We start from the raw sequence: 25,529 nt of genomic DNA on the forward strand, positions 1-25,529 counted from the left end.
AAAGGAATGTTAAAATATTTGAAAAATATGCTAGAGGGGGTTCAAATTCTAACTCTTATTTACTACCTTGTGACAACAGGCAAGCTGTCAATCTCTGGTTCTTCATCTAGGTGTATGAATGAATGACTTGTAAAGTCACACCTAGCTCTTAGTGTACAATCATCTATCAGGAAGAAAAAGAAATTAGCCTTTGTTATGTAATTCGATGCTACTAAATACAAGTGTATTTGTCAACTGTTAGGATTATGTTTACATAACCAACCTTCTCCATCTCATTTTGTCTATACAAAGATCAATTAGTCTAATTAATAAGCTAAATGGTGCTGTCAGGAAAATCCTAATACCAGTTTTCAATGTCAACTGTTGTCCAAAGATAAATGTTTTGTATTCAAATACTGTCATAGCCATGGTCTTCCAAAGACTGACCCCCACCCCAAAGCTTTATTTCAGTTACATACAAAAAGATCATGCTCTAAACAAACGGTCTAAGTAGCACAAATCTCAGTACCAGTATTTCAAATTTTAGTAATGTCATGTCTAATCTCTTTAAACAAGACTGTAAGTGTACAAGACTAGTAACCAGCACTCATTTGAAAATGTTCTTACTTAAGTACTGCTTTTTGAGACTCTAAACAAAATGAGATGCACATAAGGAAAAAATGGAAGAAGCAGCATTAAGAGAAAGAATTAAATGGTTAGAATGTAAAACATTATAGGACTTACAACACAGAATACTTTTAAAATGATAAAAGGAATATAATTTTCATTCAAAGGGAATACTTGTGAAAAAAGAGGAGGAACAGTAAACAATAGGAAAGTTAAGAGCTTCTAAGTAATAATATTCAAGGATGTATTCTAAAGCGTTAGTTGTCAGGAAAAGTCTTTTTAAGATAATATAGAAGCACCCAATAAAGTAAAAAATGCAGGGTTTAACTTGAGAAACATATTTTACATTTCTTTATTCTTGAAACTTGTCCAATTACAAATAAATAATCCATACAACATAACTCTTTGATATACACTTTTTTCAGGCAGGTAAGAGCGACAACCAAGAATACATTGAAAATGAGTTTACATTAAATAACCAATTACAATATACAACTGGTCATTCAGTTACATTTTTAGCATGGTCCAATATGTACACTGTTTAAAAGTGGACCACTTTATATAAAACACAGATGTGTACAACTTTCTTACAGGCCCAAGAAAATGAACACACATCACAGCTTTAAAAAAAAGTTGCATCACAGGGTCTCTAAGAGTTCAAATACAAAAATGTTTATAAGTTTGTGAATTTCTGCAGCAAATACGAAAAAGTATGCCAGGCTGCCCTATTCTTGCTGGCAGGTACTGGAAAAATTGACAAGTTCCATGGGATTTTATAGAGGTTATCAAGTCGACATTTTAAAAAGATTATTACGTAGAGAATTGACATCACTTAATGCCATAGATTCAATTTTGCACTGCTTACTGTTTCAGCAAACTATTTTACTAACAGAAAAATGCTTCCTTGGTGGACACATCTTATCTTCTATAAATTGTGGAGATTATTGCATCAACAAACTTGTGAGAACTCTTCAGACATCTCATTTTCCCAATTAATTCCAGAAGACCTCTCTATTCTCTTGAAACTAAGTCTTCTAACATTAACACAGTTCAATATGTATTTTTTTTTTCAGAAACAATGCCAAAGCTAAGGAAACACTTTATAACTGATTTCTTTCCTTTCCTACCCGTCTTGTCACCAAATTAACTTAGTATCTCTCACAATAAAACATTTTAAAGTTATTTAGTTTTCCTAATGGCAAGTTGTTCTATTTACTTAGTCTCAACATTCTTGTTTTACTGTGGGTCATAGGTATCTGGCTCTGGTTTGGTGGACTGAACAAATGTTCAACTTTAAGCATATCAACAAATAAGAAACTAGGTAGATAATGAAGACAGCTAAATCTCATTAGCTGCTTCTGGAAGGAAAAAGAAAAATACTTTTCAATTCAGTTCTGAAATACATGCTAATTTGATTATCTAATTGGTGAATCTTTTGTAACCTAAACTCTACCTTTCTTCCTGGAAGAAAGCATATTGTGGAGTGCAACAGAATCCCAAATTAGAAAACTACTCCCTTTGTGGGAATTTTATTCTATGGGGTCAAAAAACCAAAACCCAAAACCAAAACCGTGGCTCTAAATAGCATGTGAACTACGTTTCTTTTTATAAGTTGTTTTTTATTCCATTTGCTGCAAATCTACATTTTCTTATTCTTCTTAATCCTTGTGCCATGTTAAATGTAAGCTATAAGCTTGGTAATTTAAATGTTTCTAATCTCCACTTTCCTAAAATCCCAAGACTTTCTACTTCATATATTAATGTTGATGTAGAAAGGCCTTCCTGTTTCTCTTCAAGAGTACTCATCCCTTTAATTCCTTTCTCACTTGTAAAAAAAAAAAAAAAAACACTTCCAGGTAATTGTTCTAAACTTTATCAAGAAAACACCTATGGCAGATAGAAATATGCAAATACATGATAATAAGAAGCCAAAAAAGAAATATCTATTTCTCCAAGTGTGATACCTTTGTGATGCAACCAAAGCCTTCCAACCAAGCAACAAACATCCATTTAGTCTTAGGTCCTCTCAACATTCAAAAATCTTACCCAAGGGCCAAATATCCAATATCTTTGCCTTTATTTTTATACCTAAAGAAGCCAAGATGCAATCTGTGCTTTTATGTTAATAGGTACAAAATATTTCATGTAAGGTGTTGCTGAAAACAGTGCCTAAAAATTAAAAAGCATTGATTTGTGTTCATTTCAATTTGTGTGATCACCTTTGATACCATATTCTCCAATTCTTTAGGTAATGTTTTCTAAATCCAAAGCACTTCAAAAGACTTACCTATTAGACAGGCAGCATTTTAGGATTCAAGAAGAGTGAATGTCTAGTGATACAGAAAAACCTGCAAACTAAATCTTGACACTTCTCTCATATATAAGGCGAATAAGAAGAATATCTTCTAAATTATCATATAACCTTAATGAGAACACTTTCTTCAATCCCAGATGGCCCATTTTTATTCATATCATATTCACAACTTTCAAGATAAAAACATTTATAATTAGCAAAACAGGGAAGTTGAAGACTTCTTTACAAGAAGGACTTAAGTCAAATATCCAAACAACATGTATCATGTAAAATAAATACAACCTGGTGCAAATTTATATCCAAGAAAATAATCCTAAATTAACAACAAGAAATAAGCCATATGGACTACAGCTAGGAGATAAAACAGTTTTCAATGATTCTTGTGTAGCAAAATATAGAAATGTGAATGTGTTTAAGGCTGATGCAGACAAAAGATGTTTGGCTTTTTAAACTCTCACCTTTAAAAAATACCTTGTCAAACCTTTAGAGCTGTTTTCCTTTAACAGTTTCAGTGTCTTCCTAGTTTCAACATTTGAATAAAATTTTCTTGAAGGAAAACCTTTAGGAGAGTTACTGTCATTACACTTGCTATGTTAAGTATCTTCTGAATTAATAAAGAATGACCTGTAGTATTGTTTCATTATATACAGTGCCACAACCAAATTTCATTATTTTCCATTTTAAAATTAAATATTTAAAGAAGAAACGGTCAGGCACATATTCACAAGGTGTTGATCTCTTAAATCATAAAAGCCTGGATATATTTATTTCTCTCAAATGCATACAAGACAATAATTACACAACAACAAATCAGATTTTCTGTTCAACAATGATTTGATTCATAAGTATTTGAAATTTACATAATTTCACATCAATATCCTTTTTGTTTTTAAATACTGTAAGTAAAAAAGGCCCCCCAAAGTAACCATTTCTAATATTTCTTAGTTATCCCTCTATACAACCAAACTTTAAAAAGTTACAAACTGAACATTATACAGGATATATAAATCATTTTTAAAAATCTGAGGTTTTAAAATCATTGCTTCCCCAATATGATTCAGGAAAATCCACAAACTGACAAATATATAGTCATAGGGAGTGAAGTAAATTGGGGGTGAAAAAAAAAAGAAGAGACAGACACAAGTTTGCTGTCTTAAAATTTTACTAATCCTGTCAGTTAAAGATGGTGATGTCATGAGAAATAACAGTTTAGGCTTAAAATGAGGAATGGTATTTGTCTCAAAGACTGAGACATGCAATTCAAGTATTTTCCTATTTGATCTGAGCTCACTGTAGCAAACAGGTGCAAAAAGAAAATGATCATTTCCCTCCGTACATTCGCTCAATGTCCTCTTGATAATGTGTTTTAAGTTCTTTGCGTTTTAGTTTGAAGGCATCAGTCACCAGGCCGGTTTCGGGGGTCCATGGATCTGGGCTCAAACGAATTTTTACTGGAATTTCAAATTTTTCCAGACCTGCTGCCATGACATAAAAAAAAGTTTCAAAATTCAAAAGCATAAAAAATGCCCATTAACAATGTGTATCTGTTAGCCCCCATTTAAAAAATCATTGTTAATACCAGTAACAATGTTTTTTAACAAAGCCCATTTCCTCTCGCGGGTTACTCAAATATCATGAAAAGTTCTGTTAGAGATAAATATTATTGTAAGGGAACAAATTTCAAAAGAAGAGGGCCCTTTCACCCAGCAATAATATTATTAGGTATATACCCCAAAGAAATCAAAAGAAAAAAGGAAAGGATCCATATAGCTACAAGAATATTTGTACTTTTGGTTATAGCAAATAACCAGAAATAAAGTGGATATTACCATTAATTGAGAAATAGCTGAATAAACGTAAAATAAATGAATATATAATGTCAGTTAATAAACGTTTATGAAGCACCTATTGGGTGTGCCAGGCACTGTGCTGAGTACTGGGGATACAAAAAAAGGTAAAAGACAGCAAACAACTAGGCACATACAAGAAATATACAGGCTAAATAGTAGATAATCAACAGAAAGAAGGTACTAGCATTAAAGGAGACTGGGAAAAGCTTCCTACAGAAGGTGGGACACTAAGTCAGGAGGCACAGATGAGGATGCATCCGAGCACAGGGGACAGCCTGGGAAAATGAACAGAAAGCTGGCAGATGGGAGCGCCTTGTTTACACAACAAGGAGGTAAACAGTTTCACTGGATCTCGGAGTACTCGGCATGGTAGACTGGAAAGATGGGGTCAGCTTATGAAGAACTCTAAATCTCCACTAGAGGATTTCACTGTTGTTTCTGGAGGCAATTGGACACCTCTGGGGTTTATTAACAAGAAGGGGTAATGTGGTCTGATCAGTGCTTTAAGAAGATAACTTTGACAGCTGAGTAGAGGATGTACTGGTGTGGGGAGACCAACCAGTAGACTGCTGCAACAGTCCAGCCATGAGGTGATGAGGTTGCACCCTAGGATGGCAGCAGTTTTAGAGAAGAGAAGGAGGCCTATGGGAGAGATGTGAAGGTGGTAAAATTGACAGGACTTGGTAACAGATTGGATTCAGGGAGATAGAAGTGAACCGTTAAGGATGACACCTAGGTTTTGAGCCTCAGTGACTGGGAGGATGGTGATGCTTTCAAGAGTAATAGGGATGGGGCAGCTAGGTAGCACAGTGGATAGAGCACTGGTCCTGGAATCAGGAGGACCTGAGTTCAAATCCGGTCTCAGACCAAACACTTGACACTTACTAACTGTATGACCCTGGGCAAGTCACTTAACCCCAATTGCCTAAAAATAAAAAAATTAAAAAAACAAAACAAAACAAAAAAAACAACATCAAGAGTAATAGGGAAGGGGCAGCTAGGTGGCACAGTGGATAGAGGCTTGGAGTCAGGAGAATCTGAGTTCAAATCTGGCCTCAGACACATAAGACTTACTAGCTGTGTGACCCTGGGCAAGTCACTTAACCCCACTGCCTAACAAAAACAAAACAAAACAAAACAAAAAAAAAGTAATAGGAAAGTTTGGAAAAGGGTAGGGTAATGGATTCAGTTTTAGACATGATAAATTTAAGATATCTACAAAACATCCAGCTGGAAATGTTCAATAAGCTTTAAGAGATGTAAAAATGGAGGTCAACAGAGAGGTCAGGGCTGTGTAAGTAGATTGGAGAATCATCAGCATAACTGAATACATGGGACAATAAGATCACCAAGCGTAATAGTATAGATGAAGAAAAGGATCCATGCCAGAGACCTGGGGGACAGCCACAGTTCACAGCATGACCTGGATGAAGATCCAGCAAAGGAAAACAAGGAGTAATAGATAAGAAGAGGATGAGGAAAGCTGTGTCATGAAAACCTAGAGAAGAAAGTACTAAAGAGAAGTGGGTGGTCTGCAAAGACCACCAAGGGCTGCTGTGAGATCAAGAAGGATGAGACTTAAGAAAAGGCCATTAGATCTGGCAATTAATAAATCATTAATTAGACAGAGCAGGTTTAGTTGAATAATGAAATCAAAAGCCAGAATGCAAAGAATTAAGAGGAGAGTGAGACATTACTAAGCTGTAAGAAATGACCAAACGGATGGCTTCAGAGAAACCTGGGAGTTATTTTATATGAATTGATGAGGAATAAAATGAGTAAAACCAGGAGAAAAAATTATACAATTACACAATTATTATCATGCTCCCCACTTCTTGGAAGAGTTTTATGGACTAAAGTTACAGATATTCATGGGACATTCATTTTCAGACTCAGTTTTGTTTGACTATATTTATTTGTGAAAATACAGCATTTGATAGAGATATCCAAAAGAAAAAAAAAAATAGGTTAGAAAGACATAACAGGCAAACAGCTCAGTGTTCGAACAGGTTAAATTTGAAATATACATTTGCTATGCATAAAACAGTTTTCACATTTTCATATGTAGTCTTTTATGTTCTTCTTTGTGTGGGGAAGTGCTTGGTTTTGATGATATTTATTATGTTCATGATAAGAAAAAGAAAATTTAATGTAAGGGGGAAAGGAAGAAAGAAGAGCTGATGGATGTGACTAATAATGTCCTGAATAATTGGCTATGAAGTTTGAATTTTAACTTATAGAAATAGGGAGTCATGGAAGTTGTTTGAGCAGAATAGTGACATAATTTAAGTTTTGAAAAAGAACATATTGTGTAATATCAGAAGAACCACACTGATTTTTCCTATTTCTTCTAACAGACTTTCCATTAATTCTGTAAAGAGTTTAACACAGCACTCACCTGAAACAGCAGACTCCGAGAGCACTTTCAGCACCTCCTTTTCCATTTCAGGACTGTTACAGATCTCCTCCCAAGTCCCTCTAAGTTCTTTTTGTCGAGCTAACTCTGTTAGTTCCTTCTGATTTGGCACAACAAATCCAATGACATAAGAATGATAACTGAAATACATAAAGGAAGCAGGTCATGCATTAATAACAGGTTTTGGATGAAACAGCAGTGAATTAGTAGTGCTTGGCTAAGAACACTTACTCGATATTTTCAAAGTTCTGTAGCTAATAAATCCTAAACCAAAAAGTTCTCTAACTTGCTTTGTAAATATATGACATTTAAATGTACTGCATATTACTAAACAAAATTATATCTATTCGTTCAATATTTCACAGCATTTCATATCTGCTTCAATACTTTTTAGAATTCACTGCTGTAGTAATGCAGATGTGGACATTTATGGCTTTGGTTAATACCAAAAATATCACAGACACCTTTCCATTTGTATAGTGCTTCATAGTTTTCAAAGTGATTTCACATATTCTTTCTCATTTGGGTCTCAACACAACCCAAAGTCGTGGGGTAAAGCAGGCATTATCACCTTCATTTTATGGACAATGAAACTTTAGTGGAGGAAATCAGGATGTTTATCTGTTATCTTTGGTGTTTTTTCATGACCGATTATACATTTGTTTAATATTACGCTTGGTGTCCCTTCTTGCACAAGTCATCTCTAGTGACATTGCAGAGTCTCTTTATATACACTCTCCATTGCTCTTAATGTCAGCAATAATTTCGATTCTACAGAGATTGTGCAATCCATGACTGAAAAAACTAGTATTCAAATAAAACTTTTTTAAACTTTCAGAAGCACACTGAAAGCGTCAAAAGCAGTGAACAATTTCCCCAAAGCAAAACAGAGATTTCTCTTCCTTTCATTTAATTCTGGGTCTATCACACTGTTCATATGCACAGCCAGACAAAGAGAGATGCAACAACCTAAATGGCATGTCTATCCAACTCTATGCAATATTCTGGACAACAGACATTGTTCAGCCATTTGATTTATCCTGTGTAGATTAGACCGATTCTTTTTTTTTTTTTTTTAAATCATGAACATGTACAAGAAAAGTCTAGTATTCTGGAGCTTGATGAAATCAGCCTAATATCGTCCACAAACAGGAAAATCTGGAAGCCACTGCCATCTGTAGCGAATGTCTTTCACACTCTGTTAAACAGTAGTGTATTCCTTATGTGAGTATTTGTCTCCTGATTTTATTGCCTCACTGGATATTGATAATCAGAATGTCAAAAAGTTCTTCTTTTACACTGAGGCGAGTCAATCCAAATAAAATAAAACTCCAAACTATTGAACAAAGTGATAGTTTAGTTGGCAGCTTTGCATACCTAACTGGAGTATAAAATCATAAAAAAACTTTAAGCTTACCTGTCCTAGTTTCGTATTTAAGAATAATCAATAAAAAATCATTGATGAAGGGTCTACTTGGATTCAACAGTTATCTGCATAAAGTTGAAAACTGAACCCATGCAAACTAATGAGATCACTGACAGATAGGGTATGGAGAAAGAAAAGAGAGTCCAAGATAATCATATAAAACAAAAATGTAAAAAGACAAAGTAGCATTAAACTTTCTTACCATACCTGTTTGCATATGCACAGATGTTATCTATTAATGGGAGATTCTTTAAAGCTGCCTCAACTTTTCCAAGGGAGACATATTCTCCTGCCTGAAGTTTTACAAGGTCCTTTTTACGATCTGTTATTTAAAAAAAAAAATGAAAAATTGATTACCCAGATGAAAATTACAAAAACACATATACAATGAAACTACTCAATATATACACTCACCGAACATCCTTAAATAGCTAGTTATCAAGTAAACTTGTAATAGTAAGACTAAGCAAAAAACATGTATCATGAACTTAGGCTCTAAAGAGCAATATTAAATACATACTTTTAAAAGTGAGGCTAGGACCCACATGTACAAAAATATTTATAGCAGCTCTTTTTGTTGGTGGCCAAGAAATTGAGGGGATGCCCATCAACTGGGGAATGGCTGAACAAGTTGTAGTATATGAATGTAATGGAATACTATTGTGCTATAAGAAATGATGAACAGGCTGACTTCAGAAAAACCTGGAAAGACTTGTACAGACTAAAGCTGAGTGAAGTGAGCAGAATCAGGAGAATGTTGTACACAGTAATAGCCATGTTGTACGATGACTAATATTGATAGACTTAGCCTTTCTCAGAAATGCAAGGATCTAAGACATCTCCCAAAGTGTCATGATGGAAAATGCTTTCCACATCCAAAGAAAGAACTATGGAGTTTGAACGCAGACCAAGGCATACTATTTACTCTTTTTTTTTCTGTTTTGTTTCCTCTTTCTTGTGCTTCCTTCTATTGGTTCTAATTCTTCCTTACAACATTACTAATGGGAAAATATGTTTAACAGGAATGTATATGTATAGTCTATTATCAGATTGCATGCTGTCTTGGGAAGGGTGGTAGGGAGGGTGGTGGGGAGGAAGGGGAAGAAAAATTTTAAACTCAAAAGCTTATGGAAATGATTGTTGAAAATCAAAATAATTAATAAAAAATAAGTTAATAAAATAAAGGGCAAGATACTCAAACAGAAATAAATAAATTAAAAGTGAGGCTATATGCCTTTTTAATAAAGTGGCATCAAAATCACGTTAACCTCTAACTTTTCTACTTTTGTTGACTAAGTTCAGGAAATAAATGAGAAAAGATCTCCAGCTGACATAAAGGCAAAAAAAAAAACCCACTGATCTTTAAAATAACTTAAACAAATTGAAAATAAAACATATGCTTATTACATAAAAGATGACAGCTACCTATCAGTACAAATGCAAGCAAAGACCATTAGTGCCAGCATTTCATCTAATAAGGAAACATTTTTAACAAAGATAAATAATTGTATCCTTCAGATGAGTATGCTAGAAAATCATTCAAAATAGAATAACATATTAGCCCAATACATTTTTTAAAAATTGTTATATATGACCAACTAACTATGTTAAATGGTGAAGGGTCTAATTAGAATACATGAGAAATTGTATTTACTAAAATAAAGATGGATAATAACCTAATCGTTACTTTTTCCAAATATAAAAGGAGAAGATCATAAACAGAGTTAAATATGATCAATGTGGACCAAGCCTTCCTTCCAACTTTCACATTTTTGTTGATATAGTCTGAGTCATCTGGGCTCAAAACATCAGAGTTACCTTTGATTATTCCCTCTCCTTGTGCTCCATATCAAATCATCAATTGCCCAAGCTTGTTGATTCCACTTCCATAACATCACTGGTACCCATCCCCTTTTCTCTCTAGTAATAATAGTTTATTTCAGGATTTCATTTCCTCTCACTTAGGTTAATGAAATAGTCTAGTAAGTGGTCTCACTACCTCCTCTCTCTGCCCGCCCCAATTTTTCCTCCATATAGTTGCCAAAATAATTCTCCGAATGCACACTGTCTTGTAAAAAGAACGTACTCACTTCATGTTTACTGAATTAAACTGATTTGTGGCCAAATAGTGGTAAAAATGACCTACCAAAGACTTCTATACTAGTGATTCTATGAGACCCCAGAGACAGATAAGCCAGCCAGAATTATTCTTCTATGTAAATGATAATAGTTGAGCTGCCTCATTTGTGAGAACTCTCCCCAAAGACAAAGCAAACATGATTCCTCAGAAATATAAAGCCAAAACCTAGTCTAACATCTAGTGAACAGAAAAGGTCACACAAACTAGGGCTGCCTACACAGGCAGAAATAATGTGCTGCTAAATACTACAATAATACCAGAATATTATTGTCATAGCATTTATTGGAACCCCACAATATAACAAGTATTGAACATAATATCCACACTAGAAGTAATCATCTTAGTCTGAATATAGGCTTCATTTTGCCCCCAAATTTGGTTAATATAAAAGCTAAACGTTAACTTAAAAACCACAATCTTAGTAAGAGAAAACAATTCAAAGTATTGAAAATAAAGAATTGTGAATACAATCATAAATCATAATAATCACAGAATATTTATTTTAATTAAAATCATAGAATTACCATAATCATAGAATATTTATTTCAATTAAAAGATTAGTGATACTTTCACTAGAACTTAAAGAATACAATACTTTTATGGAAAAATTCAGTGTGTATCTATATATGGTAGGGTAACCTATATTCAGATGCAGTCTATAAGGCATTCTAAGAAAGTGGGACATACATACATACATACATCACAGGCTAAAATGATTAAAATTTATTTTAATTATTTCTTATAAATTCTCTAATTTGTGTGACTAAAGAATGCCACAAAAAGATTAGGGCACTTTTATGCTACTTCAGCTTAAAAATGAAATAAGATTTTTTGGGGGACACGGAATTAGGATTTACTTCCAACACCCACATCATATGGCTCACCAATAATCTTTAAACATCCATCAGGATCAAATTCTCCAATATCTCCTGTACAGAGCCACCTCTGTCCATGTTCATCTTCAAAGAAATCGGAATTTGTTTTTGCATCATTTTTGTAGTAGCCCATTGTCACATTCGGGCCACCAATCAGAATCTCACCTCTCGGATGTGGTTTATCTGTATTAAAGTATCCACCTAATTAATAGAAAGAATTTTTTTTATTGTGTGAATATTTTTTTAAGTACCAAAAGAAGAAAACATGTATATTTCTATACTTTTCAGTGCAAAAGAGTTCTCTCTTATCTTCCACGGTTACTTCTAGAGAAATATACAGCTACTTGAAAAAATGCTACGAATATTTAGAAAAAAAATTTGACAGCTAGCTTAAGAATACTAATAGATTTGATAAATATTATTATTCTAGGCATGTGCATAATACTGTCTGAAAATCTAGCATTTCCTAACATTCCTGAGGGAAGGGGAAGAGGCAGTCCACACTTGTGCAGGAACTAAAGGGAACTTTTTATGTTCTATAAAATGGTTAAATATTAGACATTAGACATCTCACATTTCTCCTTTTTATTCCCTAATTTCATTGTTTAGTAATCACTGACCTCATAAAATGTTATAAGGATACATATTACCATTTTTATCATTACTTTTTTTTTCGTCATTTCTATCATTACTTTTACCACACATACAAGAACTAAGGTTTGTAAATTATATAACATTAATATATAAATTACATTAATAGCTGACATAAACTATATTAGCAGTGCTAAGAAAATACCTTAGAGCACTGAAAAGTTATGAAAATTACCCCAGAATTAAGTGTTCTAGTTAAACGAATTTGTCTAGGTAGAATAAATTAATGAAAAAACATTTATTAAACACTATGTGCCAAAGACTATACTAAGAATGGGGATAAAGTGAGACAGTCTCTGCTATCGAGGAACTCATACTTTATCTGGGGAGGACAAGACTATAAGAAAGTTTAGTCACAAGGAAGACAGAGGCCCTGAAGTCCTAAGGGTGCAGGAACAGAGCAGATGGCAGAGGCTCAGAGGTCCAAAGGGCATAAACCACAGGGCAAATGGTTGAACCCAGATGACCTGAAGACATAGCAGCATAGCAATTGATAAGGCCTAGCAATCCTCCATCTCTATGAAGGCACTGAAATTGCTGACTGCCATGCCATTCACACCACATGAGAAGACTTTGTCATTCTTCCCCATCAGCTTGCCCCATGCAGTAAAGATGACAAGGAAAGGGTCAAAGGGAAGGCATGGAAGGAAGGTGCCCCCCAAGTGGCACTTGTGGGCTGGGGGAAGAAGTGAAAAGAAAGCAAAGCTTTAAGCATGAGTATATTTTTTCTTAAAAATTTTTTAATTCAAATTAATTTAAATTTTAATTTAAAAAACAACTTTTAAAAATTGTTCAAATTGACTTCTCATCTTTATTATACGGAATGCACTTTGATGGATCGATGATCTCATTGTGGGTATTCTCTAATGGTACGGATTAAAAGTCATTAACACCTTTTCATTCCTTGCAATTATTGTTCATTTGCTACCATAAATTCTCCACAGAAAGTCTGATTCCCTTCCAACATAGTGAGAGCTTTTTTAACAATGCATGAATATAAATGGAGGACGTGGGCTGTCCGGTGGTCATCCTCTCTTCCTGGCCTGCCTCCTTGTACAAGCATACAGTTCTCTCATGATGCATCCTTTTGCACTGCTTCCTTTGGGTAACTACGTATTGGTAATATGTTGCATTATTATGCCTGCCATGCATCTGCTCACTGTTCTTTGTGTGATCTGCAATTTTAATTATTTGGAAACTAGTACTTCAAGATGCCACACAGAATCACCCAAAGGACATTACTGTTCTTACCCAAAGGTAATACCACCCAACCTCCTTCTATTCAATTCTAGGACCAATTCACTGTCCATCTAAGACAGGCACTGGTGGAACAATGTTTTGGATTATCCATATAATTGGATATAAGAATCTAGATAAGAGACAATCTTTATCCAGTTGGTTTTATTCTTCTATGAATAGTCAGAACACTTCTGGATGATCACAGATCTCACTCAGGAAACTGTGCAATGTTCTAGAGTTTGATGAAATCAATAATAAATCATCTGCAAAAAAGGAATCTCTGAAGCACCTCATCATTTATAGAAAAATCCCTCTTCTACTCTGGATCTGACAGTGGTGACAGTGGCAAATACCTCTAGAAAGCATTCACCTCTCTACTCCATGCCTTGTTTGATGTTAATAACCAGAGCATTAAATAAAGTGATCTTTTCCAAAGAATCCAGTAGGATTTTAACATATGAATGGAATACACCCTATCAGAAGTGAGCCCATAGAGCAATATTTTGATCTCCCAAATCAAATGCTATAAAAAAATAAAACACTGGAATCTTTTGAATTTCCCACATTTTGGTCAATTGTACAACTAAAGACATGGTTCGCTCTAGAATGTAACTTATGAAAGCCTATCTGTTCTATTCCCATACCTTCAAATTGAGGACGTTATTCATATATGTACATGCATGTACATTTCAAACAGAACTTATGGAGATGGTAAAGTAGAAATACGGTCAGTAGCTATTGACATTTTCTCAATCACATCTTTTGATGAAAATAAGGTCTATTATTCCTTCCAAAAGTTTGACAGCCTTCTCGCCCAACTCTCTTGAGAACCGTAACCTCAAATACTCTCTATTGTCACCTTTAGTGTAATCTCCTCCATATAGAATGGTTCAGTCCAGCTACTCTTCCCATCTTTATTTTTTTTTACTATTATCTGTGATGTTAAGAGTACAAATAAGATGACTGCACTGTTGCTGATGATTTTGTTACAGAAACAGATCTGCCCAATTTTTTGTGTCTTTGAGGTCCTCCTTCAAATTTAATCCTTAATGCTCTTAGAAGGAGCTATCTTATTAAGGTACTTTGGTGATAAAGTATGCAACCCACATATTTTTTGGATGAAATTATTACAGGAATTTTTTTGTCTTGATTATTTACATTTATTAAAAGGGTTGGCTTTTTTTTTTTATTTCAACGGGGGACTGGGGAATCAATTTTCCTTAATGAAAAACAATCTTTTAAAATAAAGTATTGTTATTTCTTGAATTATTTCTTACTTAGTTTTATGAGGTGATGCTACTAATAATCTTCCACCATTCTCCTTCTTAACTTTTTACAAACATTTTCAAAATCTAAAGCAATACAGTTCTTGGCTGCCATCTCTCTCCTTGTGACATTAAAATTAGGTATTTACTAGGCTCATTTGACTTCCAAGTTGTGACAATTGATTTCTACAAGATAAACTTCCTAAGGAAATGGTGATAGTCTGTATTCACATATATTCTTGTAACTATTTGCTACTGCTTGGCGTCAACTGCTTAAAAAACAAGGAAGACTAGAGTCACTTTAGTTGCATGTCCCATCTTTTTTCCACCATTACCTCTGTGGTAAGACTCTCTTCTGACAAGTTTCTTGCCAGCTTACTGTCCATGGGCAAAGTGTGAATATCTTAAGGAGCACTTTTTCATCTGTTCTTCCTTCAGTTGAACCCTCCTAATGTGTTGTCTCCTCTAATTAGAACGTGAGCAGCTTAAGAGTAAAGAACATCTTGATTTGTATGTATTCCGAGAGGTTAGCAGTGCTTGGCTCCAGTAAGAGCTTTATTTTTTTTCTATTCCTTTGCTTTAATAAAAATTCAACTATAAAGAAAGGTTCTGGAAATCACTCTTATCTATAACAAGTTGTTTCCTGACTTACAGAAAGTAATCAACTTAATTTTTACGGTGTCATTTGTTGTTCATCTTCAGTGCTTAACTTCTTTCTTGAAGTATTAATGAGGCACAAGAGTTCTACACCATATACAACCAACAATTATTATTGGCCTCTCTTTTTCTTACTTCTAAATCATGTTTTCCAACACAGTTTTCACTCTCCTTCTTTATACTCAATCTTTACATTGAAGTCACCAAGTATTAAAATATTATGTTGAGATAATCTGGAGGGTTTAATCAAGTTCTTCATAGAATTTCTCTACCTCTTTGCACTCAGTAACAGATGCTGCAATTCCAGCTTGCCAACATTTTTCTGGTGGTCTCTTTGCAAATGCTTATCATGAACACTGCACTGGTGAGATAATCAATTGTCCCAAGAAATGACTTTCTGTTGCCACTGATGCACAATAAAACCAACTCCACTAACTCCTTCTGCCCGACTAAGAAGAACCGAGGCTCTATCCTTCCATCCAACTTTTATCTTCCAATTCCAATCACAGTGAAAATGTCAAGATTTATATAATTCATTTCAAGAGACAAGGTTCTTACATGTACAACACCAATATTCCACATTTAAGACAGTCTAAAAACCGGGTGATGCCTAGCATCCTCTGTCCCACTTTTCTGTCCCTGACACCACCACAACAGATGCAAAAGCGGGTCACTATTCAGGACTAACGGCCATTTTATATTTTTCCTTGTTTCATGGGTTGCCGTGGTCAAAGAATCACCAAATAGCCTATCCTCATTGAAATGTTAGGAGGAAAACATTATCTAAAACCTAAACTCACTCTACTAATGTGAAGGTTTAAATTCTGCTTCCCATGAGAAACTTCATTTTTTAAATGAAGCAATAAATGAATCAACTGTTTAAAATTAATTGCATTTTAAACTGTTCCTTGCTTATAACTTGTGAACTCTGGGAATAAAAGAATATTAAATATTTTACTAATCTTACTGAATAAACAATTCAATTCAACACGTTTCAACAAATACTTATTATATGCATCCTGTGCACATGGCAATGTTTTCGGCACTGAGATATAATTTACTTTATTAGTGTAACAACCAAATAGCCTTATAATGTTTACTAAGAAAACAGAACAGCAAAGAAATGACTTCTACTACATCATACAAGATTTTAATTTCTAATAGAATTAAATGTAATTATTATTTGAATTTCTATCTGAGCAGCAAAAAGTAAATACATGATATCATGCACTCATGGATCAATAATTTTCTGTCAATATACTGAAGTGATAATAAAACATCTTTAAATCATATACCAATATTCTAAAAAGTCATGTTTCTGCTGACACAGACTAATAAGCTTATGAATGTCTTACCTATTCTTATTCTCTTAATTTCTCAATTATTTTGGCATAATTTTTAATTATGCTATTTGTAATCAAATAATAAATGAAAACATAAAAATTTCAAAAACAAATGCTCTTCAAAAATAAAATTAACTGAGATCATTATACCTTAACAAAATATCACTGCCATACAGGAAAAAAAAATAAGTATACATTAAGAGATTTTTTTCCATTATAAAATGTGAGAAAATGAAATTCAAATTTAAAAGTCCAATCACATACTAATATACCACTGTACAAAATTTTTGTTACCTTCTTCCCAGTTCTTTAATTTGATTTCACAGCAAACTAATGGTGCTCCAACTCTGCCTGTATTATAGTCCCAAACTAGATTAAAAAGAAAAAAGTTGAAAAAGATAAGATTCCCTATATACAGCTTTTCTAAGAGAACTTTTAAAGTATGTTGGAGACTATCATCATTTTATATAGCCTCTTATTTTTCCCCTCATCTATTTGGATCTTGTTTATATGAGCTGGTAGTATATTCACTGTCTTCTATCACGAGGTTATCAAAAATAATCGAAAATTCCCTGGTGATACCTGTAGACTGCCATGTCCAAAGTAATTAACAACACAACTTTATAGTTCTTGGCACAGCCTAAGTTCTAATAAATAGTCGGTCTTTCTCTTTCTATCATACAGGGTGTCCCAAAAGTCTTAGTGCAGTTTTAAGCCATCAATGTTTAAATTAAAGGTTCCAAATGAAATTTCAAAAAGTTATTTTAAGCCACCAACGCTTAAAAGTGCACTAAGAATTTTTCTGGGACACCCTGTATAGCTTGTAATTTGTTTTTTGTTTTGTTTTGTTTTGTTTTTTTTGCAAGGTAGTCGGGGTTAAGTGACTTGCCCAGAGTCATACAGCTAATAAGTGTCATGTGTCTGAGGCCAAATTTGAACTCAGGTCCTCCTGACTCCAGGGCCGGGGCTCTATCTACTGCACCACCGAGCTGCCCCTATAGCTTGTAATTTGACCTTTTTAAAATTAATATAAAATTTATAAATATTTAATATAAATATTAATATAAAATTAATACAAATTTTGTATTTCATAACTAACATTCTTGGAAAAAGACAAAAGCAGGGATGTGGGCCACCTTTTGTGGTGACTTCTATTCAGACCAATATGGTGTGTGGGTGTGTGTGTGTCTGTGTGTCTAGAGATGGGACAGGAACTGGATCTGTGATTTAACTGGCACAAGGAACACCTGAAAGAGGAAATTCCCACTACAAACACAGGCTGAAATCTCTTATGACTGTAACAGTCACACACATACACAAACTTGGCACCTATATGGCACCACAGTGCAAGAGTACCGGCCCTGCAATCAAAGGACCCAAGTTCAAATTCAATCTCAGATACTAGCTGTGATTCTGAGTAAGTCACTTAACCTCTCTTTGCTTCAGTTTCCTCACCTGTAAAATAAGGGTATTATTAATACATACATCCCAAGGTAGTTGTGAAGACCAAATGAGAGAATAATTGTAAAGTGGCCAGCATAGTGCCTGCCTGACACATAGCAAGTAATATTTATGTAAATACTAGCTGATGTTTGTGTTATTATTATGTTTAAGGGACATGTGTGTATACACACACACACACACACGCGCGCGCGCGCGATATCAGGGGCAGCTAGGTGGCACAGTGGATAGAGCCCCGGCCCTAGATTCAGGAGGACCTGAGTTCAAATACGGCCTCAGACATATAACACTTACTAGCTGTGTGACCCTGGGCAAGTCACTTAACCCACTGTCATTCCCCCCCCCTAAAAAAATTTTAAATCATTATGTTATATCTATAAAAATCATTTAACATCTTTTTTAACCTCCACAGAAATAATTTTAAAATTACTTATAATTTCCTTTGGAGCTTTTAGCGCTTAATTTAGTGGACATCATATTTGTATCTGTGTGTGTACATATGTGTGTGTGTATATATATACATATATATACACACACATATGTATACACACATATACATTATACTAGCTATAATAATATATGTGTATAAAACAGATAGGTAGGATAATCCATCTAGGATCATGAGATACTCTGTTATGCAACCTCGTATTTCATTCAACTGATAGGAATTCAAAAATACATATGGCCCACAGTATGTAGAAATTAACATATTTGACAACATGCTGCTCATCATATTTACAAAACACTGCCAAGATATAAACAAAATGAGTTAAGAGTATAAAAGGAAATCAATGTAATTTTTATATTATTCTTGTGGAGTTTAAAAAAGACAAGTTCAAAAATTAACAATTTATTTAATTCCATTAAAGTTTTCAATTAACATAAAATTTATCTTAATTCAGTCTTTTGAAAAAAATTTATTGTATTTTGAATCCTAAACCAATCCTGTGTTCTTTGAGGCTCCTACCTGCTTATTTATATAAATAGTCTGCAAAATAGCTGACTAAATCACAATAGTAAACATTTTATTTTATTTTTACTTTTTCTCTAATAAAGTATATTTAAATATGTTGCGAATAAAAAACAATTTTACAGTCAAGATTTATCTGTTTCAAAAATCATTTCAAAATGTCAACACTTTTTAAAACTACATAATTCTACTCAATAAGTGTGTCTGGATGCACTGGTGGATGACAAAACTTGAAGCTGCTACATAAATTTTTAAATTCATATTGGTAGTACCAAGAGTTACCAGTCCTTTTCCTCAATTGCTCCTAAAATTACTTCATGTTTGTTGAAAAGAAATAAACCAAAACAACTCCAAGCCACTCTTTCTCTCTGCACACGTCATAAAATGGCTGGGTATTACTTTTCAGGTTAATGCTAACCTTCAGTGATTGTTCCAGCCCCGGCTGATTCAGTGAGTCCATAGCCCTGACCAACAGGACAGCAGAAACAGATATTCATAAACCGCTGAGTTGTTGCAGAAAGCGGAGCACCTCCACATAGCAGGACTCGGATATTTCCACCCAGCAGGCTTCGAACTTTCCGGAAAACAAACCTAGAAATCACAGAGTCAGAGTTTTAGTTCTGAAAGGTACTATCCCCTGCTCCATACTCCTCCCCCCACTCTCCATCACGCAGCCCAACAGAGGGAGTGATCTCGTTCAAGTAGTAGAACTGGGTCTAGAGCCCAGATCAGCTCCATTTCAGGTTATTCTCTTAAACTCTTACCATTCAAATGACATAAAGACCATATGGTCTAACTGTCTTTGAACAAAGAAATGCTTCTCAAATAAAGTATGGAAACACAGTTTTTAAGTATTATTTTTACACACTAATCACAGGTCTGGACTTCCCTCTCCCCTCAAAAAAAATCACAGATACCTTAATCATTTAAAAATATTTCCAATCTATAGGAATCCAATCCATCAAGTATGTGCTGAGCACTGTGTCAGGTGCTGGGGAGTCAAAGACAAAAATGACAAATTGCCAATATCCCTCTTAGAATAACCTTTATCTTCCCTTCCAATGTAGAGAGAAACACACACACACCAACTGCACAAAATAAGCATAAGATAACACCAGCTGTTAGGGAATCAGAAAATGCCCCATGTAGGGACTGGCTGGTTTATGAGCTGAGCTTCACAGGAACAAGAGGTGCAGCTGAAAAGGCAATTCATCCCAGGCATAGCCGTGCACAGCCTGTACTAAGGTAAGCAGAGCGGGCATTATGTTTACAAATTAGAGCATAAATCCATAAAAACTGTATTAAAATGTGAAAAGCAATACTTATTAAATAATTTTTCATCAACTGTTGCTTTCCATATAAGAGAAATATCTGAATTTTATTTAGGCTTGTTAGAATAAATCTAAAAGCAACAGGAATTACAGCTGCAATTGGTAGAAACTAAGTTTGTTGGAAAATACAGAAAATACAATTGATACAACTTTGACAAACTGAAGAAAAACCACTGCCAATTTTACTGTCAGTGCAGTTTAACCTAAAGATGATTTGCTTTAATGACTTTTTCAAAGAGTGATATGACTTCATGTCCACATCTCAACTCAGCAGTTACTAAATGTAAACTGAAGAGCAAAGGCGGAAATCAAGCTACCTGTCACAAAGTGGAGTGCAATAGCCTTTTGAAAGCTGTTCCATTTTGTAATTATAGGCAAAAATAAATAGATTGCGTTGAAAACTGCTCATTTCATTCACTTTATTCATGACATTTTTGTAGATCCGATCCATGATTTCCTAGGTGATATAAAAAGGAACATATTTAATACCAGAACTTTAATATAGTAGCATTCCTAACAATGTAATATTAAAGTTCATAATGTTAAGGTAGTTAATAGAATTACTGGACAAAAACCACAAGTGGCAATACTGCCTACCCCAGAATTTTAGGTTTTCCACGATCTGGTCCCAATCTACCTTTCTTTTTCGCATTATCCCCACTGCACAAACTCTGTAACCAGCAAAACCACATCATTCCCCTACTCAACAATTTCTAGTCACACCCTATATTACTTCTAGGATAAAATATCAACTAGTCTATATGGCTTAGAATACCATGGCCCTAACCTACCTTTCCAGCCTCATTATAGATTGTATTATAGATTAATTCCCTTCCCACACTCTTTCAGTCTGACCAAACTGGCCTTCCAGCGATTTTTCACAAATAGTACTTCCTCTTTCATCTCTGTGCCTCTGTTCTAGCCATCCAATGCTGAACTTTACCATTCTTGCCTCTTAGAACAATCCTTATGTTCCCTCCAGGTTCAATTGCGGTATCATGTCCTTCAGACAGCCTTCCATGCTTAACTCTTATTCTCCTTCCTTAAACATTTCTGGAGACTTTGTTTGGGCACTCATTTGCCCATCACTCTTTCTGCATGTATTAATAATATCCTCATTTTACAGGTGAGGAAACTGAAGCAAAGAAGGTTAAATACACTTTCTGTGTACACCGTGGTCTCCCCCCACACCCTCCCATTATAAAGCTCCTTGATGGCAAGGACTGCTTTTTATTTCTGGATCCTAAGTGCCTAATCAAACTAACAAATACTTTTTATTTATTATTACAGTCATAATATTTATTACTTATTATATGTTATTGTCATTATGTGTTAGGGAGGATTCAAACACATTAATGAAACAATTCTTGCCCTGGAGAAACTTCCGCTCTGTTGAGAAGAAAGGAAGTATACTTTATAAGTAAATGCAAATAGACAAAAAATAAACACAAGGTATTTGGAGGGGGGGGGTGGGGAGGCAGGGCCATCAACAACAGAGGGGTGGGATCAGAAGAGGTTGGGATTGTCCAACAGTAGAAGTACATGAGATGCTTTTTAAAGGAAAATCAGTGATTTTAAGACAATGAGGTAGCAACCCATTCTGGGCCTGGGGACAGCCTGTTCAAAGTCACAAAGAAGAGGGACCAAGTGTCACATGTGAGGAACAGCAAGAAATTCAGTTTGGAAAGGCAGGTTGAAGATACTGTCAAGGATTTTAAATACCAAATGGAAGAGTTTACATTTTATCCTGAAGGTGAAAGGAAACCCCTGAGGTTCACTGAGCAAGAAAGTGCCATGGTGTGACTTATGTTTCGGAAAATCACTTTAGCAACAATGTGGAGGAAAGATTAGTGTTAGGGTAGACCTGAGACAAGAGAATAATTAGTAGGTTTCTTGTAATAGTCCAGGTAAAAGGTGAAGAGAGGCTGATCTGGGGGTTGTGGTAGATATGAGGGATATCATGAAATGAGAACTGACAAGACTGAGGCTGAGGAGTGAAGAAGGTTGTAAACCTGGGCGCCTGGAAGGATGTTGGTGCTATTGTCAGGAACAGGTTCAGAAAAAGTGGTATATTTAGGGGATGAAATAATAGGCCCAAAATCAATGTTCACTGACTTCACAAAATCTGAACATAGGTATTGGGCTAGCTTTGCAGAAGGTGAACATTAGTTAGGAGAATTTTTATTCTACTTGTAAACTTGTTTGCTAGTGAACCACTTTAGGGGCAAAGGGAAAGGAATAGTCAGTCAACCAGCATTTATTAATAAATTACTACATGCCAGGGGCTATGCCAAATACCAGTGGAAGAGGGACAGTGGATAGAGCACAGGCCCTGAACTCAGGAGGACCTGAGTTCAAATCCAGCCTCAGACCCAACATTTGACAAGTACTAGCTGTGTGACCTTAGGCAAGTCACTTAATCCCAATTGCCTCACTAAAAAAAAAAAAGAAAGAAAGAAAGAAATACCACTGGAAGAAAAGAAAAAACCCAGTCCTCACTCAACAAAGAGCTGATAGCCTAATGGGGGAGACAGCATGCGAACAGCTATGGTCAAACCAGCTATACAAAGGATAAATTGTGGATAATCTCAAAGGGAAGGTGGCAGAATTAAGGAAGATCAGGAAAGTTTCCAATAGAAAATGGAATTTTGGCTGTGACATGAGGAAAGCTAGGAGACAGAGAAGAGGACGGAGAACATTCCCAGTGGTGGGAACATCCAGAAAAAATATCCCAAGTCAAGAGATGACTTAGTGGTGTCTTGTTGGCAGAACAGAAAGGAGACCAGTGTCACTGGACTGAAGAATACATAGAGACAAATAAGATTTAAGAAGACTACAAAGGTAGAATGGAGCCAAGTTATGAAAGGTTTTCAAAGTCAAACAGAAAATTTATATTTGATTCTGAAAATAAATAGAGAATCACTGGAGCTTACTGAATGGTGCAGGGCAAGGGAGAGGATGACATCATTAGGTTTTGATAGAAGATTTGAGACACGTGCAACATGGAAATAGGAAACAGCTAAAACAGGATCAATTTTTAATGTTTACTAACACTAGGGAGATTATCTCCTCCATTAAACCAATGAGAGGTGATTTAGAGGTGGGAGACTGCTATGTATAAGTTCAGAACTTAAACATCAGTCTGGGTAGAAAGGACCTTAAGAGAGGAGCAACACAGGGTTCGAGAAAAGTCTCATGATCTTGGGCCATAACGTCAGAAAGGAGAAGAAAGAATTTAACCTCTTGATTAGTTGTAAAGTTTCGAAACTCCTCTACTACAGAACCCTCCACCCTTTCTCCCATTACTTTTCCACTCTCTGACCCTCAGCTCCATAGAACACACCTACCCTCTGCAGCTGCCTGGCAGCCATTATTCTATAAATGATAACAAACACAACCCAAGGAACAAACGAGAAATTCTTTGGGTACTAGAGACGACTCCTTGGGATCCCACTGCCCATCCCTAACAATCTTTTCCATTCTCTGGGATGCAAGGGGAAGAGGAAAAAACTGATGGGTTTTGTAGTGAGATTTCTCTGTCTCTACGGAACATAAGGGAAAATGCAGACAGGGGTTCAGAAGACACAAACAGGAGACACCGCCTTCCTCCTGCAGTCCCAGCTACATCCACACAGGCCCTTTTCTAGCTTAGGTGTGTATGTCAGGGAAGAGTTCAGTGAGTGCCAGTACTACTACTTGTACAATGCTTGTGAGGGCACTAAGATTCGAGCAAGAGTTTTCCTTCCTTTTCCCTTCCTGAATATGTTCATTTGGCTAACTCTCCTACTAAATACCATGAACAAAATTAAAATGATTTGACTTTGAAGTAGTAGACTTTAAGTTTCTACTTTTCCATACCCTGTTAAGCTACTAGCTAAAATTTCAGAGAATCAAACAGATAATTATCAGCAAATGAATTATTAAGTAGAGACACTGTAACGGCATACAGAAATGGAAAGCAAGACTAGGTTTGGATTAATATAATTAAAATAATAAAGAGGTAGCAGGCAATGTAGCCAAATTACCTACATATGAGCTAATAAATCAGAAGTAAAATATGTACTACCTTATCAGTGACAACTTTGTAATACACAATGAGCAGTGACTATGGGAATATACTTTATTAAATACATAAGAGTGTAAAAAAAAAAAAAGATAAAGGAGATGAGAGAAAAGCCCAAATTGATTCATTACGTGTATGATTATGTGTGCTGAAAGAGCACGCACAGATTCTTACCGGAACAGCTGCCATTAGTGTTGGTCTCAACATGGATGTATCTCCTTTGCTTCCTCTTTTAATTTTTGTTGACTAAAAATGAAAAAAAAAATTGTCCTCTACATTTAAGAACTTAAAACCTCAATATATAACATGTTACAAATATGTATTCATTTTTCATCTCATTCTAAAGAAAACTACTCAAAAGACACAGTTGAAAACAAATTATCGTAATTCTTACTCTCAAAAATGTACTAAGATTAACAACCTATCTTGTATGACTTGGGTTTAGTGAAGGAATACCTGATCTGCTAAAGTTTGTGGTGATGAATAACCAATGCGGCATCCATGGGAAAGACAAACAAGCTCAGCACTTAACTCTAGAACATGGGCAAGAGGCAAATATCCAATATAAACATCTTCTTCTCTAAAAAGGAAAATGAGAATTCAGACAAGTAGTTTACTGGCATTGAAAAAGGGAAAGTGAATTAGGGATTCTAAAACCTACACAAAAGATCTATCTATGTTTACACGACAGGCGCATCATAAAAATAAGGTAAAATCTGTCAGATTTCATTAATACACGAAAACTGTCTTGACTACTCCTCTTATCTAGATATTGTCACAATTTGTTCACTTAAGAGTTTAACAAGCTAACTGTTTTTAAAAAGGATAAAAGAAAATGACATTGCTATTTTTAAAATTTTTGAAATATGGTAAAAAAAATTTTTAAACAAATTTAAATTTATATAAACATCCAGATAAACAT

The 25,529-nt window shown here is 34.9% G+C and overlaps 1 protein-coding gene across 3 annotated transcripts in view; it reads right to left on the reverse strand.

Moving 5' to 3' along the window:
• Positions 1–979: 979 nt before the first annotated feature.
• ACSL3 (acyl-CoA synthetase long chain family member 3) overlaps positions 980–25,529 on the reverse strand; it is a 79,183-nt gene continuing 54,633 nt past the window's right edge. For 2 of the 3 annotated variants that reach the window (XM_027873767.1, XM_027873768.1), the window contains exons 7-15: positions 25,064–25,187; positions 24,782–24,853; positions 20,862–21,001; positions 19,632–19,804; positions 17,077–17,151; positions 11,637–11,828; positions 8,820–8,934; positions 7,169–7,326; positions 980–4,398 (exon numbers count right to left, since the gene is read on the reverse strand). In XM_027873767.1, the coding sequence (XP_027729568.1) occupies positions 4,241–4,398; positions 7,169–7,326; positions 8,820–8,934; positions 11,637–11,828; positions 17,077–17,151; positions 19,632–19,804; positions 20,862–21,001; positions 24,782–24,853; positions 25,064–25,187 (1,207 nt within the window). In that variant the 3' untranslated portion in view covers positions 980–4,240. The remainder of the gene's footprint in view (positions 4,399–7,168; positions 7,327–8,819; positions 8,935–11,636; positions 11,829–17,076; positions 17,152–19,631; positions 19,805–20,861; positions 21,002–24,781; positions 24,854–25,063; positions 25,188–25,529) is intronic. The other variant, XM_027873769.1, reaches the window with a different exon arrangement.

Source organism: Vombatus ursinus, unplaced genomic scaffold, assembly GCF_900497805.2.
Source record: "Vombatus ursinus unplaced genomic scaffold, bare-nosed wombat genome assembly UNPS02014802.1, whole genome shotgun sequence".
Lineage (NCBI taxonomy): Eukaryota > Metazoa > Chordata > Mammalia > Diprotodontia > Vombatidae > Vombatus > Vombatus ursinus.